Source organism: Panicum hallii, chromosome 9 (assembly GCF_002211085.1).
Source record: "Panicum hallii strain FIL2 chromosome 9, PHallii_v3.1, whole genome shotgun sequence".
NCBI classification, from domain to species: Eukaryota; Viridiplantae; Streptophyta; class Magnoliopsida; order Poales; family Poaceae; genus Panicum; species Panicum hallii.
This window is the reverse complement of record NC_038050.1, coordinates 16,755,523-16,773,405: the sequence shown is the minus strand read 5'-3', so window position 1 is coordinate 16,773,405 and position 17,883 is coordinate 16,755,523. Positions and strand designations below refer to the sequence as shown.

The window sequence follows — 17,883 nt, the reverse complement described above, 5'->3', positions numbered from 1 at the left end:
AAATGCACATGGCACACGACAGTATTCTAGTATATCTCCTCAGCTGGTAGCTTCTCACGAGCACCACATGACTTGTGAGTAAAAATCCTATATAAATCTGCATCTCTCTCCTTTAGAACCTAAGGGGCACTATTAAAAGGGCACTACTACAAAAAGATCTTCCATCTTTGATATTTGCCCCGGTTGATGTTTGAGTCCGGGACTAACGTAGGTATTAGTCCCGGGTCCAACGGTTAGGGGATAGGAGAGATCTTTAGATCCGGTTGGAGCCTCCATCCAAACTGAAGGTTTGAACTTTTAGTTCCAGTTGGTGATACTAGCCGAGACTAAAGGGTCCTTTAGTCCTGGTTGCTGTTTCGAGAATCCTGCATTTGAATTTTTTTCGAAACACGGTACAACCACACGCAAACTCACCTCTATAAATACACGCACGCAATCCTATCTCTACGAGCATCTCCATCTCCGGAAGGTTGAGCTGGCAGATCCTCGAGACTGATGAAGTTACCACAGTCGTCCTATTATCGACGGCCACGTTGTTGACTAAAGGAATAGTGCATGCAAGCATCCGTGCCGAGTCGAAAATTTAAACTTAGATGGACAAGTTCCAGCACAAGAAACCTTATCATAGCTCAATTCGTGTGTTTGAAATTAAAGGAGCCCAAGATAAAGATAAAAGAAAGCGTTTGTCTCCTTCCTACATCCTTCTCGCACTAATCCGTGAATAACGCCCAGGCGTCAAATGAATTAAAGCCGGTAGGCTCAAATGATCAATGGTACTTTCCGTGCATGCATGAGCTCTCACAGTTTTGCATCTGTGCTGATGATTATCCTTGGGCGCCAGCCAGCATGGATGCGCCAACTTGCGAGCTAACAGTGCCGTGTCCCTTTGTTTGCACGACATCGCCGTCCTCTTTTCGTTGCAAATTGCTTTGCATCTTTTCGCTCGATCGGATTGGCTCATCTCCTCCTCTCTCACTCGCATGCATCTATTTAACAGCCGTCAGAGCCTTGCCCGTTGCTTGCTCTTCCATGGCTGCACACTCTCTGCTCTGTGATCACTAGCTGGTAAGCAATTGGATTATCTGAAACCACAAATTACATCCATCCATCCTGACGCGCGCGGTTCCATGGCAATTTTGCAGCAGTGATCACGGCACCAGCTGCTACAGTCTACCACCGGCGAGGCACCGAGATGTTGGGGAGGATGGCTTCTGGGGCGGTCGCCGAGCGGCGCGCCGCCTTGTTGGATCGCACGGGCACCGCCGTCTCGGCGGCATCTCCCCTGCTGGCGCCTCCCAAGCTGTTCGTGGCTGACGGTGGCGTCTCCGGCGGGTCGCCGGTAGTAGTAGCGGAGGCCGCCATCATGAGCCCCACCTCCTCCCTGCAGGCGGCCGTCGGCAGCCCCGCGTCTCCGGCGGCCACGGCCGCCCCGTTCTCCCGTCACGGGGCGAGCTCGTCATCAGGCGGCGATAATCACCGGTGCAAGAGCAAGAGCCGCCGCCCTGCCTGGGAGGCGGCGATGCCGACCGGGCTGGGCCTCGCCGGCGCCCTGAACGGCGGCGACGCCGTCCCGCCCGCGGCGACGGTCCTGACAGGGCAGAGCTTCCGGAGGGCTGGACCGGCGTCCGCCGCCGCCGACCGCGTGTCGCGCTCCACCTTCCCGCAAGGCCGGCGGCGCCGGTGGCTGATGTCGCCGGGTGAGATGGAGGCGTCGGAGGACTACACCCGCGTCATCGCCGGCGGGGGCCCGAACCCGAGGACCACGCACATGTTCGACGGCCGCGTCGTCGTCGACGGCTGCGGCGGGTTCCCGGTGGGAGCCGGCGGCGAGGTCGGTGGGTTCCTGAGGTGGTGCCACGGCTGCAGCAAGGATCTTGAGCAGGGCAAAGACATCTTCATGTACAGGTCAGTACTCACAACGGAGCAAAAGTCTCTCTTTCTCTCTGTCGTAGCTTGGCTTCTTTTCTTGAGACGACGAACTGAACAAACGTTCCTGATGTTGCAGGGGGGAGATGGCCTTCTGCAGCCACGAGTGCCGCTTCCGCGAGATGCTGCTCTTCGACGAGGAATCCTGAGTTCAGATGCGATCGATCGATCATGCTGCATTCCTGCTTCACTGCAATTTCCTAGCTATAGGTTTACTTCCCGCCGTCAGATGTGGTGTAGCGTTCGTTATGAGACAGCTAGATCGTCGTCGTTTTGCTAGCTGCTCCGATCCTTGTAGACGAGCTGTGTAGTGCTGGCGCTTAACTCGCTGTGTGCCTGATGGCCCTGATCCGTCCGATGCATGCAACCATTGTGTTCCATCACTGCAAGCAGCTGGAAACGGGTCTGGATAACAGTAACAGGGCTGCAGCTCAAGCATCTCTATCCCTCTGACAGAAATCGGTGTGCGCAAAGCACCTGCTAGCTAGATTTGGCTTGCCGATCAGAAGCATAGTCGCTCAACCAGTACGGACTTCACGGTGCAGAAGCTGCCAGTTCACTAGTACGCGTGTTTTTTTAGTACGTAGATGACAATGGAGTAACAGCATCCCGGCCTCTATACATGCATGAAGCGTATATGTACGGTTGCATCATTACGTATAAAAACACCCTAACGGGCCACTGACAGAAGGTTCAGCATGAAAGCAAAGGCATCGATCAGTGGGTGAATCTTCAGTCCTTGCATTGGCGCTTGTCATGTTTCCTCTCTCTCTCTCGTCCTCGCCTTCAGTTTTGATTGTTTTTCCTTAAAAAAAGAACTCTCTTCTATATTATGCAAGCTTGGCAGAATCCTGTCAGCAACGTTAAGAAAAAACCTTGACATGGAGCACTGCAATGTGCAGACAGCTAGGCAACTAGCTAGAGCCATCACCAGAGGGCAAGCAACAGTAGTATCGGTGTGTATTCTGCAGCTGTTCAAGCTTTAAATTAGTGGATCAAAGCCCAATACGCATTTCGATGGGCTAGGCTTCCTCGTTTTTGGGCCGGTCGAGACAGAGAGTTTCACAGGCTCCAAGTAGTTTCGGGCTATGGAACCCACGAACCGCCGGCGGCGCTCCACCAGGCACCAGCGCTTCCTCAGCTCCTCATCGCCGCCGGCGCGCGCCGCTGAGCCCGCCCCGGCTCCCTCGGTCCCTCCCTGAGACCGCGACGCATCCGCGCCACCGCGCGGCCGTGCCAGCCGTCGAACGGCGTCCGCGCCTCTGCGGTCCTCTAGGCGCCCGCCACTCCGCTCATCCGTTCTCCACTCTCCAGGCTCCGCTCGAGGCCGCGCCGCCCGACCCGGACGCCGCCCCGGCCGGCCGACGCCCGACGCCGTGTCGTTTCCCGCGTGGGACGGGCGGTGCCGGCACTCCGCGGCGGCGGACGGCCACGGGCCACAGCGGCACAGGAGCCGTCCCCTATCGACGAATCCCCTCACGGCGACTGGTGCGTACTCTGCTCCATCTCCGTCCCGCTTCAGCCCTTCGTCATGATGCTTGAATGAACCAGATGGTTACTGGTTAGTTAAATCGGATTGTTGGAGGAAATATGGAGCTCCTAGGGTGTCATGTTCATATGCTGCTCTATTTATCTTTGTCGTTCAAAGGATGCGATTTATGATTTCCCCTTTGGTCCATGCTCCTGAAAGCTGCTACTCTCGAATTATGCCCGTGATAATGCTTCTTTGATCTCCTTATCAAATTATGAGAACGCAGCTTGTAAAATGTAAATGTTTGTGGCACACATGGCCTGTATTTGCCTTCTTATTAGGCTCTGGAAGAGGTAGAGGAAAACATCTCATCTTTGAGATCGTATTTATGCAAGACCTTATCAATGTTCAAACTTTTTATATTGTAACTTATCCAAGTTTTGAACTTCTTGTTGAATCTAAGGTATTATCATGAGACCTTTATGTATATCATCGTACTTTTGGCTATTTTATACTTGTATACCGAACTGTATGAGAATTTTGTAGTTGTATTACCGAACTGTGTATTGAATTATACCATATTGCATATTGGAGTTTTTTAGCTAGGCATACCCTGGGTTCAAATCCTGGGGCTGCCACTGTGTCTGAATTAGAAATAGAACTACAAATAGGAATACAGCATAAACAAGATAAATTGTCCTATACATCCTTGGCTTGATGTGCTTATATCTGATGTGTGGCTGCAGTTTTTCAAAAAAAAGAAAGAAGAAGACTGAAATTCCCAAGCCAATTCAACCATGTGTTCCCTTGACTGGTACAACTCCACCGCTTTGTGCTAAACCAATTTCGATGCAAACATTAACATGGAAAATGGTTTCATAAATCACTACCCGTGTAAAGTCCCTTTGCCTATGGCTATATCCTAATGTTTGCGTACTTGCAACTGCAAGAAACTTGCATAGATGCAAAATTTGCCAAGTCTTCAATTCTTTGTCGCCTACTCTGATGTATCTTCTGCTGCGATCGCCTGGTTGTGCTAACAGTCCTATAAATTGGGATGGGATATTGCCGAACTCCAGCTATTCTAATGGTGTAACTTGCTACATTCTGAAAGTAACATTTGTCCTATTAGTCTTGAGTTATTTCCACTTGACCCTTGTTATCCATGGCAGGCAAATGTTTCGTGCTGGAAAAATTTGTTCAGGATCTTATGCACGCTATGCTGTATCTTCATTACTGCTGGGTCCTCGATGTTTGTTTGCTTGCGAAAGCCCACACTGCTTGGGCTGCAAGTGTCATGGGACTAACCGAACAGGTGATAATAATGCCAAATTCTTGAGACCGCAGCTAAATATAGGTAGCCATGGCGCTTGCTTTTCCACTATTACCGAAACAGTTCTAGTCCAAGCTCGTGATCCATCTCAGCTAGCCCTGGAGATAGAGAATGCAATCGATGAGCAGAGATTTGATGATGCATGGAGGGCTTATGAGAAGCATATTCACATGGATGGACTTCCAAGAAAGTCCGTTTTGAGCAAGCTCATCACTGGCTTGGCAGAGAGCTGTGATGCTCATTGGCTTAACCAGTCCTACAATGTGGTCAGCCATGCATTTGAAGAGAAGTATGAATTGTTGGATAAGGAGCCCCTGATTTACCTATCTCTTACTCTTGCACGCAATGCTCTGCCTAATCTTGCTATAAATGTTGTGAGGAAGTTGGTAAAGATGGAGGCATACCCACCTGTTGCAGCATGGTCGGCAATTGTATCTCATATGTGCCAAACCAACACTGGCGCATTTCTAGCTGCAGACCTTGTAATGGAGCTTGGTTACCTTTTCCAGAATAATAGAGTTGATCCACGGAAGAAGAGCAACCGTCCTTTGCTATCAATGAAACCTAATTCATTTACATTCAACATTGTTCTGACTGCATCCCTCTTGTTTGGTACTACAAGAAAAGCGGAGCAGCTTCTCGAACTAATGCCACGGATAGGGGTGAAGCCTGAAGTCAACTTATTGATTGTTATGGCCCGCATATATGAAAGGAATGGGCGCAGAGATGAGATTCAGAAATTAAAGAGGCATGTTGATGAGGCCTATGGTCTTAGCGAATCAGAGTTCAGGCAGTTTTATGATTGTCTTCTCTCCTGTCATTTGAAATTTGGGGATTTGGATTCTGCAGTTGATATGGTGCTGGTTATGCTAAGAAAGGGTAAGAATGCAAAGCGGTCATTGGAAGCAGCTAAAGCAGTTCTTGAAGCTGTTGAAAATAAGAAACTTTATTTGCCTTATGAAAAAACTGAGGCTGACAACTCATGCTCTTCGGAGAGACCTATATCTAATAGCCAAATGCTAAGTTATGTTTCATTCTTCAAAGACAATAGCTTTGCAAGACTTGAATTGGAGGCAAGAGAATTACTCAAGCTGTTATCGGATGAGCTGCAGGAACACGCTGGACTGGTGAAATCTGAACATGGTATCCTCCATCCAACTGAAACAATGTACGCCAAGCTCGTTAAAGCTTTTCTGGAAGCAGATAAGATCAGTGCATTGGCATCTTTTCTTGTGAAAGCAAACAAAGAAGATTCTCATGTGTCTGTTGAAAGATCTTTTGTTGTTCAAGTGATAAATGCGTGCATTTCTCTTGGGTTATTAGAGCAAGCACATGACCTTCTGGATGAAATGAGATTCTCTGGAATTAGAGTTGGTTCATCCATCTATTCATCACTCCTAAAAGCCTATTGCAAAGAGGGCCAACATGAAGATGACATAACTGCGCTTTTGAAGGATGCTCAACAAGCAGGCATTCAGCTTGACACAAGCTGCTATGAGGATTTGATACAATCTAGGGTGAGTCATCGTAACACCCCAGGTGCTCTCCATCTTTTTAAAGAATTGAAGAATTCAAATGTTTTGAAATCTGGTCACAAGGAATTTCAGACTTTAGTGCAAGGTTCTGATGACAATGAAGCTGTTTTGACAGCCAGGCTAGTGGAGGAAGTCAGAAGTGGTCATATGGTTGATCATGCTGTTCATGACTGGAATAATGTCATCCATTTCTTCTGCAAGAAGAGATTGATGCATGATGCTCACAGTGCACTGAACAAGATGCGAGCTTCTGGCCATGTGCCAAATGCACAAACTTTTCATTCTTTAATAACTGCTTATGCTGCCATTGGTGGCAAATATGTGGAGGTGACAGACTTGTGGGGTGAAATGAAAGTTCTGGCTGGTTCAAGCTCTATGAAATTTGATCAGGAGCTCTTGGATTCTCTGTTGTATTGCTTTGTAAGAGGTGGTTTCTTCCTTCGAGCCATGGAAGTTATAGAGATGATGGAAAAAAGTGAGATGTTTATTGACAAATACAAGTACAAGTCCTTGTGGCTTAAATACCACAGAACATTGTACAAAGGTAAGGCTCCCAAGGTGCAAACAGAAGCACAACTAAAAAGGAGAGAAGCAGCGATACTTTTCAAGAAATGGATAGGGTTGACATGACAGCATAAGATTCAACTCATGCTCTATGATATCTGATCATGAACTCTTTGATTATCTGCTGTATGGATGGATCTTTACAAATTCCTGAAAATCGTGATCGTGGAGTTTGTTAGAAGGTAACATGATTTTGTTTTGCAATTTTGTGTAGTTTCTGCTAGAAGACTAGTAATCAGAAACCAAACTATATTATGTATAGGAAGTAGGTTGTTATCTTTATTACAACAAATGCTTCAGCTGAAACATTCTATGTGGTGACGATTCATGTGATTAAGAAAGCAGTATTTGTGCATTTTCGAGGCATACAAAATGCAAATCATAATTACAGAGAGTTAGAGTTCTATAGATGATTGTGATTTGTGAATATTCTTTTAAGAAATAAATGTATCATATTGAATTTTTTAATGAGTGAAAAATGTGGATTCACCACAGAGAACATCAATTAGTTGGGGAGATTTAAGACGTAATAATCTACACAATTGTAATCCAGCAATAGACGATGGTTATTGGTTAGCAATGATTCTCACTTATACTGCCTGTCTCATGTTTCAAATTTTCCATGTGTTACTCTGACCTGGTCTAAGAAGGCAATCACACTCAGAATGTGTTATTTAATCATTAATCATTACAACCTTGTTCATGAATAGTATGCCTGCATAGACTAGCAAATTCTTTTATTTCAGTTTTATACTCAAATGTTTTCGACTTGAAACTGACATTTCTGTAACACTGATCAAGACAAGCAGTTTGAATCCCTTAACTGTGCATATTTTGATTGAATCTTTATTTGCATTTCAAGGTTCTGGAGGTTCTATATCTTTAAATGGCAATTGGTTTTGTGGCTGAACTTAACAGTTGTGTTTGTTAACTAGATTTGTTATTCCAAATGTTGCCTAGTATACTACAGTAGTGTCATAGTGTGAATTGCTCGCGTCCCCTGCGGCATTTTTTACATCTAAGTGGTGAAGTATGCTAGTTAGCACACTGAACCTTCATAACAGGTAGTGTGTATTAACAACGGACTCAGTACAAGTACATTTATGGTATTTCTCTACCAACTCCAATTCAGTGATGTATGCTACAACATTGTTGTGCCAAATTGATTTATTGTTTAATTCGTATCACTAGCGCTTGCAAGGTTCCAGTAGAAAATTTTCATATAGTAACAATATTAGTAGAATATACTAAAATTCTATCAAACAGAAGTACCAAAGTTGTAATGGGCTACTGGCTGAAAGAATAACTTCCTTCTCTATGTGGTGCAAGGGTGCTTGTTGATAAAGTTGGTACAAGGGGTTTGTTTGATGACAAAGGTATTTATTGATGCCGCTTACTGCCCAGCTCACCCTTTCAATGCAATGTATCATCATTATTAAGTGGCATATTTATGCATTAGTCTGTTGTAGATTTTTTACTGATGCTTTCTAGTGCAGTATATCATTTCGTTAGATAATACACATTTAGTTATGCATTAAATCCATATCTACAACTTTGCTTAAGCAAAGAAAGATGCTAATAAAATTACTCCAACTGCTAGATCATTCACAGCGAGACATCCTAGCTCAGGGAAATCTCAATGAGCATAATATACGCTGAAACCATACACAACCATGGTGATTAGATCATCTTCTAATGATTTGGCTGCTATTATTTGTAATCTGTCATTAATGGCTCCTTGTATTATAGTGCCACTTGAGTGATCTAGAGCAATATATCATTTCTGCAGATATTAAGGTCACTTTTATGGACTAGACCCAAGCTGTTTTCTTCTTTTTAAAAAAGAAAACTTTTCTCAAGCAAAGGAATATAACATTAACACCTTTGCATGGTGGAAAGGAAAAGTCTCAAGGTATAAATAAGGGACTCTTGAAAACGAAGTTTCTTAAAATGCTAGACCATTCAGAGAGAGATCCCCTAGCTCTTGGAAATCTCGATGAGCATGATGCACACCATGAAATCATGCACAGCCGTGGTGATTAAAGCACCTTTGAGTGATCTGACTGCTATTATTTGCAATCCGCCATTGGAGGCTTGACGTGTTATAATGCTACTTGAGTAATCTGCATGGCACCACCATGCAGTTAATTTTGTTCCCAATGGAACCACCATGGTTTGAAGATTCCAGGGAGATACATACAAGGTCCTTTAAAAGGGTATGTGTTTGTTTGATTGTATCGACGAGATGATTGTGAATGAGTTATGACAAATTGAGTGACCTACTGAACTTGATGCACAGAGTTAATTATATCAACTGCATGAGTACAACTTAGCCTTCCTTTGCACATAAAAGCTCTAGCAATCTGTAATCATGGTGAAACGTTAACCGGCATCTGTCGAATTTAACCTTGTATGATTCTAGATAGTATTTTTGTGTTATGTAGTACAACATTGAATCTGTTTTGCCATCTTTCTTATAGTAATCTGTTGTCTTGTTAGGTTGGCTAGAAACACTCTGCAGTGCAGCCGTCGGGATAGTGCCAAGGGTTGACCTGAATTCACAACAGTAAAAAGCTGCGAAGGGTTGTCAGTGTGGATTCAGGGCAGACGTGCACGTCAGAAAAAAGTTCTTCGATGTTTGTGTGTGTAGAGTATAGATGCATGGGCGGGATTCTATCTGTCCCAGAAAGAACAAAATGCATGCTTCCGTTGCCCTACAGTTGATAGAATATAATGGATGTGCCGTGTATCTTCTCTCGGTCATCTCATCCAGCGGGTTTATTAGATTTGATGGTGCTCCAGAATTCCTTAAGATACGTATATGGTGCAACAGCATGTTTGGTTCAAGGGGTAGGTTTGTGACATGGATGTGCAATTAGATTTTGACTCTAATGGCCGCTTTTTTTACCATGATCCTTTGTGAATCCTGCAACCAAGAGGAGTCCGACAATTTCACCTAGCTTTCTAATAGCTGGATGGGTGTGTATTTTTTCCCCCTTTTTGGCTTGAGTGAAGTTTATGAATGCACCATCTGACTCTACCTCCGAACCTCCCTTTCACAGGAACAGAATGGGTAGTGAGTGTTTCATGAAAGATTATTTGAGAGGAACCACTCATCTCTTCTGTGCTCTAAGCACAAATTTCCTATTGGACGCTAAGCTGCTATGCTGTAATTATGACTTTTGTTTCCAAAGGCAAATTAACAGGAAGGATCTCTTCGATTCTGATTCGGGAGTCATTTCGATCCAAAAGGTACTGACGTGCCCGTTACGTTGCCTCTCCTGGAGCGGCGAGATGTTCTCCGGCTACACGTACCAACTGAAGCTCGCAGGTTTTCAGTTTGCTCCGTACTGCCATTTGATCGGCTAAATTTGCTTTGAATTTGATGAGGAGACACATGCTCACATCGCGGAGGGTACTTCTGCAGGACATATAGTTCACATGGTAGTACCCTTTTTTTTTTACCTGGGAAAAAGTTCATATATATCTAGATTGTAAGTAGACAGAATGCAGAGTTCAGAGTAATACTATCTTTCTCAATTGCCTTCTTTCCTCATATCCATGCCCATGCACTGTTCTAAACTCTGATTAATCTTATCCTTTTTTCGGCAGACCCAGCCGGAGATGATGTCGCGTCGCGTGCATCTCAATTATAGCAAACAAGTACAGGTAGGGGTTGCCGCTAGGACTCCTGGCAACAGTGCCTGCTGCTTCTCTCTGCCGGATGTATGCTCTGGAAGGTGGTGATCAATATGCGCAAGGGTGCTGCTGATAGCACTTACGACATTACGCGTGCCTCGGTATTCGGGCTCCATCAGACGGATGATGCTTGCTTGTGAGGCGATTGATTGTGTCTTGTGCACACGCCGAGTTGAAGGTTTTTCAGCATCAGCTATGGCACCCACCCGGGCCTGCATGAGCATGACGACCTGAGGCACACTCCCCAATCATTAGGCTGGCCAAGGACACAAGCAATGAACCCCCAACAAGCTGAGGACATGCAAGATCTGAGCATGCACCACATCATTCGGCATGCTGCATGCCACTGCATATGCATGCCCATGAGATCGAATAAATAGAGCTACATTGCTTGGCCTAGCTAGCTAATTGCCTTTGGCCTCCAACAAGTGCAAACGAAGTTTCAGTGATCGATATGCTTTTCGGCTGGTTGCTGTTTATTCCATGGATGGCTATAGCTTTAGGGTTCTTGCTAGGAGCTAGGAGGACACTATTAAAACATAATTTTTAAGAATGGGTAAAACACCATTTATAGGGATGGGTGCGGTATCCACTTCTATTTTTCGCAGCTACAAATAGTTGTTGTTTGCAGGAGCGGGTAACATACTCGCCCATGTAAATCCATTTTTAGGGACGTGTAAATCCATTTGTAGGGACGGATCACGCTGTCACCCGCTCATAAAAATCGATTCGTACGATCCGTCCCTACCACCACAAGGCCCTCTACTGTAGAGGTACAATTTTTTTTACAAAATATGCATGCATCAATCGGGATTTAAACTGGATACCTCAAACCTCGCATGTACCTTCCTCTCCACCATACTATACAATCATTTATTTATGACTCTATAAAGTATACTATTCTTTTATACTAACTCTAAAATTAATTTGTAGAAGCAGGTGGCGCCATCACCCGCCTCTAGAAATCCATTTCTAGGGACGTGTATTGCCACCACCGCCCCTGAAAATATTTTCTATTTTATTCTAAAAATTCATTTAAATCATTAAATATAATAAAATAAAAAATTGAAACTTTATTGTGGACTATAGAAAAAATATGTTAAGTATATTTTAGTGTATATAAAGGTTAAGATTGTGGAAAGCTCAAAATATAACTTGAGTTGCACGAGATGTTATATAGTCGTAGCCATATGTAGAACACAACTATTAAATGATCTTGTGATTCTAAAAAATATTAAATAAATAGTGTATAAACTATAATATTTTAGATCTTACTGCTACAACTTTGATACGGAGCTACTCTACATCTGAGGTTGTTTGAAAAATCAAAACTTCTGCATTTTAAAATTAGAGAACTTATAATGATTTTTAGACTATTAAATGATCTTAAATGAAAAAGTTATCAACTATAAAAATTTTAGGTCTCGTCAACCTCTACAATTTTGATATAAAGTTTGACTTCGTCCGAGATCATATGAAAAAGTTATGAATTTATTTGCGTGGGATCATTTGTAGAGGCAGGTTATGTCATCATCTGTCCCTGAAAATTATTTTTAGGGGTGGGTCATGACATCATCCATCCCTAAAAATTCACCCGCCTCTAAAAATGGTGGTCATTTCTAGAGACGAGTAGTAGCGTCACCCGCCCTATAAATACCATTTTCAAGGGCGGGTGATGGTGTCACCCATCCCTAGAAATGGCAGGTGATGTCATGGGACGGGTGACACCATCACCTATCCTTTTCCAGGAGCAGATCGGATGCTACAGTAATCCCACTCATTTTATTTTTAGAAACGGATTAACTTTTAGACCGCCTGTAGAAAAAAACGAGACGCTCCTGCAAATTATTTTCGCAGTAGTGGGAGCGGGCATGGCTGCTGCTGTATACCTAGGGCTCTACGACAACGACGACATGGATGATCCATCCATCCATCCATCGAGGGTGGTGGCGAACGAAAGGATCAAGCGTCATGTCCCTCCCTCCTCGATCGCTTTGCTTTCCTCCAGTCACTTCCATGCCCAAAGGCCAAAGGATGCGCACTGCCATGTGGATCGATCGACCACTTGGATCCTGGCCCCCATGCATGCATGCAAGGGCGCTGGTGATGGCGATGTACACGCCACGCACCGACCGACCTCTCACGCTTTTGTCAACGCCCGGTGGACGATGCGAACCAATAGATGTAGCCCTAAAATGCGCGCGTCACCAGCAGGCTTTTAAAACTTTGGTCCATTGCGTGGGAAAGAAGAGGTGTTCCCATTTGATATCAGACTCACGAAAAACATTAATAATGGCGATAAATTAGCACTACTATAAAAACATTAATAAGAAGAGGAGGAGCTGGTGAGACTCCTGCACGTACCGAACACGTACTGTATTCCTCGTGGAAAGACGTTCACATACAGTTTGCAAGGCTGACACGAGCGTCGTTCATGGCGAAATAAAGCGGTCTAGCAGACTCGCTCGTCGGGGCGGCGCTTTTTGCATGCTCCAGCGTCTGAGATGTGATGGTCTTTGTTGATTTCTCTTCCTTCCATCAGATCAATCTGTCCAACAAAGATACCAAAGTGGCGCACGAGAAGGGGGGGAGAGAGAGAGAAACGGGCACACCTACAGTATTTGCATAGCTTTTGCTGAGAGCTTCACAGTAATCGGTTCAATCCAATTGTCGTCGCAGTTAGGATGCATGGGTTCTTGTGTTCCCAAGAGGGTAGGTAATCCACATTTGCAGAAGTACAATACACCCTCAGCCTCGAACAGATAATCTGGCCCTCAGAAAAATGAACAGATAATCTGAAACGTCAGAATGAAAAAGCCAGAGGAGCGGCTCCATGATGGATTGGCGGGCACCGGAGAGAGGCAACAGGAAACTAGGCTGTCTCTGAACTCTGAATATTCCAGCAACACACAGGGCCTCTGCACATTCTGAAGGCTTAAGGCTGCAGTGTCACGCACAGGTAGCCTTTTTCATCAGCTCACCGATCGATCACGCATTGCCCCTTGCAACTGTCAACGCATGATGGCAATGCATTGCTTACACACAACCTTTTCCTCCATGCAGGGAAACGAAATGATTTGAGAACACCGCAGGCATTCATGACCCTTTCTTTTACTGCTTTCAAAACACATGGGGGAAAAAAAACTAGCTAGTATTGTACCGCTACGAATAAACAGAATATGGCCAAAGTATACAGATGTAAAGAGGAAAGAAGACAAAAAAAAGAAAATTTCTGAATTCACCTGGCCTTCAAATTGAAGGGGCCAGTGCTATGCTATCTATCTGCTCATCATCATTTGAGCTGAGCATTTCTCTCAACATTTCTCATGTCATTTTTGCTTCTCTTCTCTCTCTTTCTCTGAGAGCCATTGAAGCACCTATCATCTTCCAACAACTTGCAACCTCTAAACTGGTTAACACTAGATGCAGACCTTAAAAAGAGATATCCAGTGGCTCATCAGATTTCTCATTTCACCACAGAGGCAGCTTTTGTACATGGACTGGGTATGTACCTTGTTCGGATAGGTAAAATCTTGATAGCAACCTGAACTTTCAGAAAATTGCAATGCTGAAGTTCGAGATTTGCTTTTCTCAACTCAAGGCAAGTGACTACATTAACAAGCTTCTATAACCATGAGAAGCTAATGCAGAGCACGATCAATCAATAGCAGAAACTTAGACCAGATTACTCCTCCATGTCTATCAACTCTGTCCTCAATTCTTGGCAAAGATAACTGGTATCGCAGTGAGCCAATACCTAGCTAATGGTGGTTCAGTTGAGGCATGTAGCTCAAGCTGAGAGTCGCGTTGTCCATTTCAAAAGAAATTGAGGTCAGTATATCCATAAGGATTGATGTCAGTGTACCCATATGAGTATGGCAGTAATTCTTCTATGTCCAACTGGGAGCTCCAGGAACTCATCTTCTGAATTCGGCTATGATTGATCGATTCCACTTCTGCACTGAACATACTGTAGACAGGTCTGTGGTCAGAGAAGCGAGACTCTCCTCGAACATATGAGAGTTGGCTAAGGCCCCTTCCATACCACAAAATGCGGTCGCACCTGCATAAATAAAAAGATTACTCAATTTATGAAACTGTAGAAAATATGAAAAATTCGGGCAAGCTTTGCGGTAATTCCATACCATGCTGGAGTTCGCTTCTTCTCCTTTTGGTTCATGTCATCTCCAGCGTATTTGTCAGAATTGTTGGAGTATTTGTAGGTTGGTGGGAAGTATATCCTCCCCTCGTTCCAGCCAGGAAACACACGACCGCCTCTTTGCTCACTCCTCAGCTGAAAGCACAAAAGTTTCACACGATCTCATCAGTCTTGTACTTTCCTTTTATTTTGTCGAACTATTTGACGCCTTATAACATCAAAGAAGCAAAAGAATGACAGGAGATAAAGCATTGGTTGCCAATGTCACAAGAAATCTACTATTGGAAAGAGTTTTGTTACTTTTTCTGTTACTCGCGATCAGAAGATATGCATGGAAGTAAATTGTGTCTACAAAGTTGGTGCTAAGCTCTGACCTGATCTTTTTCCAGCAATGCTTTCCAGTTACGCATCTCGACAAGCGCCTTCACTGATCGATAGGAAAGTGCGATGCGATAATTGAGATCCCCAAGCCAGATTATCCGGCTACGAGAAAATGCAGAGACAAAGGATGCCATTAAGACATTACACAAGACATGCAATTGAAAGTTGCTACGGATGCACTCAGAATAAGGCGTCTGCTGCTTACTCATGCTCCAAGATTGTTTCCGGACACCTCTCATACTGCCCACAGACCCTCGGGAACCTGGTCTTCCTCAAAATCTCCATTACATCGGAGTTCCTACGGTGCTCATCGCCATCTTTCTGACCTGATGTTAGATGACTGCAGACGAAGCAAAAGCTTGTTTGGTGCAATAACATGCTAATGGAAATCGAACCCTGAAAAACACACCAAAACCCTCTCATTGGATTCCAAGACGATCAGAACCAAACCAAATCTCTTTCGCTGATTGCACATGTAAGTTGCATTGTTGTAAATCAACCGGGATAGAGTATAACTCACCTTATTTCCAAGATAGCCCATTAATCCCCTCCCAACACATGACACCTTCAGATTCCTTATGTCATTCTTCATCTCTTTCCTAGCCCAAATCATCAGGAACAATCCAACCATCTGCTTGCTTGCAACCAGGCAGTACCTGATCATCAAAATTAACAAATAAAATCAAAAGAATTTCAAGAAAGCACCATATGTTTCTCATGATTTTTAAATAAATACTTTGTTCAGATGATTCTTGGAACTGCATTTTCCAGTTAAGAAGATGACACTGTACCTAGCAGGACCACGAGCTGACCCATTGCATTCTTCCGTGGGCGGAGCGTTGCCGTATACGTGCGACATTGGCGAGAACATCGTGCTCGGCGACCCGCCGCCGCCGTCGTCCTCGTCGTCGGACTGGCCGCCGCCCCACCGGCAGTTGGCCTCGTAGTCGCTGGGCCTGCTGCCGTACATGACGCGGTCGTTGACGCTGTACCGCCGCTCGAGCCTGGCCGGGCCGGGGCCGGCGAGGATGTCGCCGTCCGCCCGCAGGCTCCGGCTGAGCCCGGACTGGAACGACCGCCTGTGGAAAAAGGATGGGTTGTTTTGCCTCGACCCCTCGAAGTCGGCGTCCATCTCCGCCACCGGGTACGGCGCCGGCGACGGCGTCTGCAGGCTCCCGCTGCCGCCAAAGCCGCCGCTACTACCCGGCAGGCTGTTCAGAGTCCGCCTGACCAGCGACACCCACTTCCTCGCCGGGCCGTTGTCCTCGGCGCCGAGGACGTTCCCGGCGTTCAACGGGACGATTTCTTGGAACCTGCATGCCGCAACCGCAACGGCAATCAGCCGCCGATCAATCAGGCTAAACAACCGCGGATGATAAATACAACGCAAGAAAAGAGAAGAAGGTAACTGAGTCCGGCGTACCCGAGGACGTAGATGTCGGCCGGCGGCGAGGTGCGGAGCCAGTCGTCGAGGCTGAGGGACCCCGGCGGCGCGCGGCCACCTACATTCCATGTCGCAGCGAAGATCCTACCCGCACGACACAAGAGGAGGAGGAGGAGGACATCACGCTCACGGACTGATGAATCGATCGATCGAGTTCTTTGATGGACTCCGCAACACCGCGACGGGGCTGACCTGTAGTCCAGCATGACGGTGGCCTCGGCGGCGTCGAGGTCGATCTTGCTGCGCCGCGACCGCTCGTGGCTCCTCCGTGACGGCCTCTCTGGATCGAGAATTCCATGGCGTTGGGCAATGCGAGTCGGGAGTCACGATTCAATCGGAAGCAGAAATGGATTCCTCACCTGTCCTGCTCTTCTTGGCGCCGCAGGAGTCCCTCCTGGTGAAGCCGCCATCCATCCAATCGTCATCCCCTCCACCTGCAGCAAGAACAAATATTCAATTTGAAAAAAAAAAGAAATCTAAGAGAAGACTGCCTCAACAACGTTGGATTACAAAAAAAACAGAGAATGATTAAAGAACAGAAAACATGTACTGGAAAGCTGAGGCCTTTGACGGTTTGACTAGCAGCAGCTGCAGAGTTGGAGGAGAACAGGACAAGGGGCAGGAGGAACAGTGGGTGGAAGGAACAAACGAGTGATCTTCCAGTGGCAGACAGAGGTGGGAGAGACGGAAGCAATGGAAGTCAGTGGTGGGCCCCACAAGAACACACACAGAGAGGCAGAGACACCCAGAGAGTGGAGAGAGGCCAAGCAGGTTGCAGCTACCGGACTCACCTGACCTCCCAGTCCCGGCTGCCACAGCATCGGCGTGGAAGTCATGGGACTTGCCCCTGATGTTGAACCACTTCCTCACGAGGCTCTTGGACCATGAAAGCTACAAAATGGATTGAACGCAGCAAGAAGAAGAACAGCAGCAGCAGCAGCAGCAAGGAGAAGAAGGTCAGCTCAGGTCAGGTACACAGCAAGGTTCAGAGAATTGCGGGCATTTTTTGAGAGTGGCGGGCGCTGCACCTTGCTCATCTTGCTGTTGCCGCCGCCGCCGCCATCCCTCATTGTTCCCCTTCCTCAGGGAGGAGCCACTCATGCAGCCAGGCAAGGCGACGGCGACGGCTCTCTCTCTCCCCCGCTGTGTGCTTGACCTGTCTCTTGTCAATGCAGGGGATGGGCAGGCCAGGTGAGGCTAAGGTTAAGGTAGGAGCCAGGGGGGCGGTAGAGACAAGCCGGCCACTGTTTGTCTTTCCGTGCACAGAGATTGCGATGTGATGGAAAAGAGAGTTGGGGGAGGAGTATACCAAGAAGGCTGCAAGGATGGTTCTGGTTCTGGGCAGGCGAATGAATGAATGAATTTGTTAAT

General features: G+C 46.0%; 3 protein-coding genes across 9 annotated transcripts; 2 read left to right on the top strand and 1 right to left on the bottom strand.

Annotated features, from left to right (window-relative positions):
• The first annotated feature begins 921 nt into the window (after nucleotides 1-921).
• LOC112874458 (protein MARD1-like) lies at nucleotides 922-2,655 on the top strand. 2 transcript variants are annotated; one of them, XM_025937781.1, is made up of 3 exons: nucleotides 922-1,065; nucleotides 1,143-1,905; nucleotides 2,006-2,655. In XM_025937781.1, exons 2-3 carry the CDS (start codon nucleotides 1,193-1,195, stop codon nucleotides 2,073-2,075), a joined length of 783 nt encoding a protein of 260 aa, XP_025793566.1. In that variant the 5' UTR covers nucleotides 922-1,065; nucleotides 1,143-1,192; the 3' UTR covers nucleotides 2,076-2,655. The 2 variants fall into 2 exon arrangements, with proteins under 2 accessions (XP_025793566.1, XP_025793565.1); XM_025937780.1 differs by having other exon boundaries at nucleotides 1,009-1,905.
• A 380-nt stretch (nucleotides 2,656-3,035) lies between these two features.
• On the top strand, nucleotides 3,036-10,927 carry LOC112874456 (pentatricopeptide repeat-containing protein At1g03100, mitochondrial). 6 transcript variants are annotated; one of them, XR_003224983.1, is made up of 6 exons: nucleotides 3,036-3,414; nucleotides 4,570-7,011; nucleotides 7,692-8,205; nucleotides 9,329-9,808; nucleotides 9,892-10,273; nucleotides 10,442-10,927. XR_003224983.1 is itself a non-coding variant. In XM_025937778.1 (2 exons), exon 2 carries the CDS (start codon nucleotides 4,574-4,576, stop codon nucleotides 6,893-6,895), a length of 2,322 nt encoding a protein of 773 aa, XP_025793563.1. In that variant the 5' UTR covers nucleotides 3,036-3,414; nucleotides 4,570-4,573; the 3' UTR covers nucleotides 6,896-7,184. The 6 variants fall into 6 exon arrangements, 1 of the variants encoding a protein (XP_025793563.1); XR_003224984.1 differs by having other exon boundaries at nucleotides 8,159-8,205; nucleotides 9,329-10,273; XR_003224982.1 differs by having other exon boundaries at nucleotides 9,329-10,273.
• Nucleotides 10,928-13,695: 2,768 nt separating this feature from the next.
• On the bottom strand, nucleotides 13,696-17,668 carry LOC112874457 (type I inositol polyphosphate 5-phosphatase 4-like). The gene is made up of 11 exons (XM_025937779.1): nucleotides 17,541-17,668; nucleotides 17,304-17,403; nucleotides 16,872-16,946; nucleotides 16,705-16,792; nucleotides 16,492-16,596; nucleotides 15,860-16,381; nucleotides 15,589-15,724; nucleotides 15,274-15,464; nucleotides 15,062-15,170; nucleotides 14,674-14,822; nucleotides 13,696-14,591 (listed from the first exon to the last, which is right to left on the bottom strand). The coding sequence occupies exons 1-11, from the start codon at nucleotides 17,580-17,582 to the stop codon at nucleotides 14,345-14,347; spliced, it is 1,764 nt and encodes a 587-aa protein (XP_025793564.1). The 5' UTR covers nucleotides 17,583-17,668; the 3' UTR covers nucleotides 13,696-14,344.
• Nucleotides 17,669-17,883: the final 215 nt, after the last annotated feature.

What these genes read in the sequence shown, in the direction of transcription:
- LOC112874458 (XM_025937781.1), top strand. Translation starts at nt 1,193, where the DNA reads ATGTTGGGGAGGATGGCTTCTGGGGCGGTCGCCGAGCGGCGCGCCGCC. An exon ending in AAAGACATCTTCATGTACAG is followed by an intron (nt 1,906 to 2,005) that starts GTCAGTACTCAC and finishes CTGATGTTGCAG; the next exon opens with GGGGGAGATGGCCTTCTGCA.
- LOC112874456 (XM_025937778.1), top strand. Translation starts at nt 4,574, where the DNA reads ATGTTTCGTGCTGGAAAAATTTGTTCAGGATCTTATGCACGCTATGCT.
- LOC112874457 (XM_025937779.1), bottom strand. Translation starts at nt 17,582, where the DNA reads ATGAGGGATGGCGGCGGCGGCGGCAACAGCAAGATGAGCAAG. An exon ending in GCCGACATCTACGTCCTCGG is followed by an intron (nt 16,382 to 16,491) that starts GTACGCCGGACT and finishes TGCGGCATGCAG; the next exon opens with GTTCCAAGAAATCGTCCCGT. An exon ending in TCAGCTCGTGGTCCTGCTAG is followed by an intron (nt 15,725 to 15,859) that starts GTACAGTGTCAT and finishes TTTGATGATCAG; the next exon opens with GTACTGCCTGGTTGCAAGCA.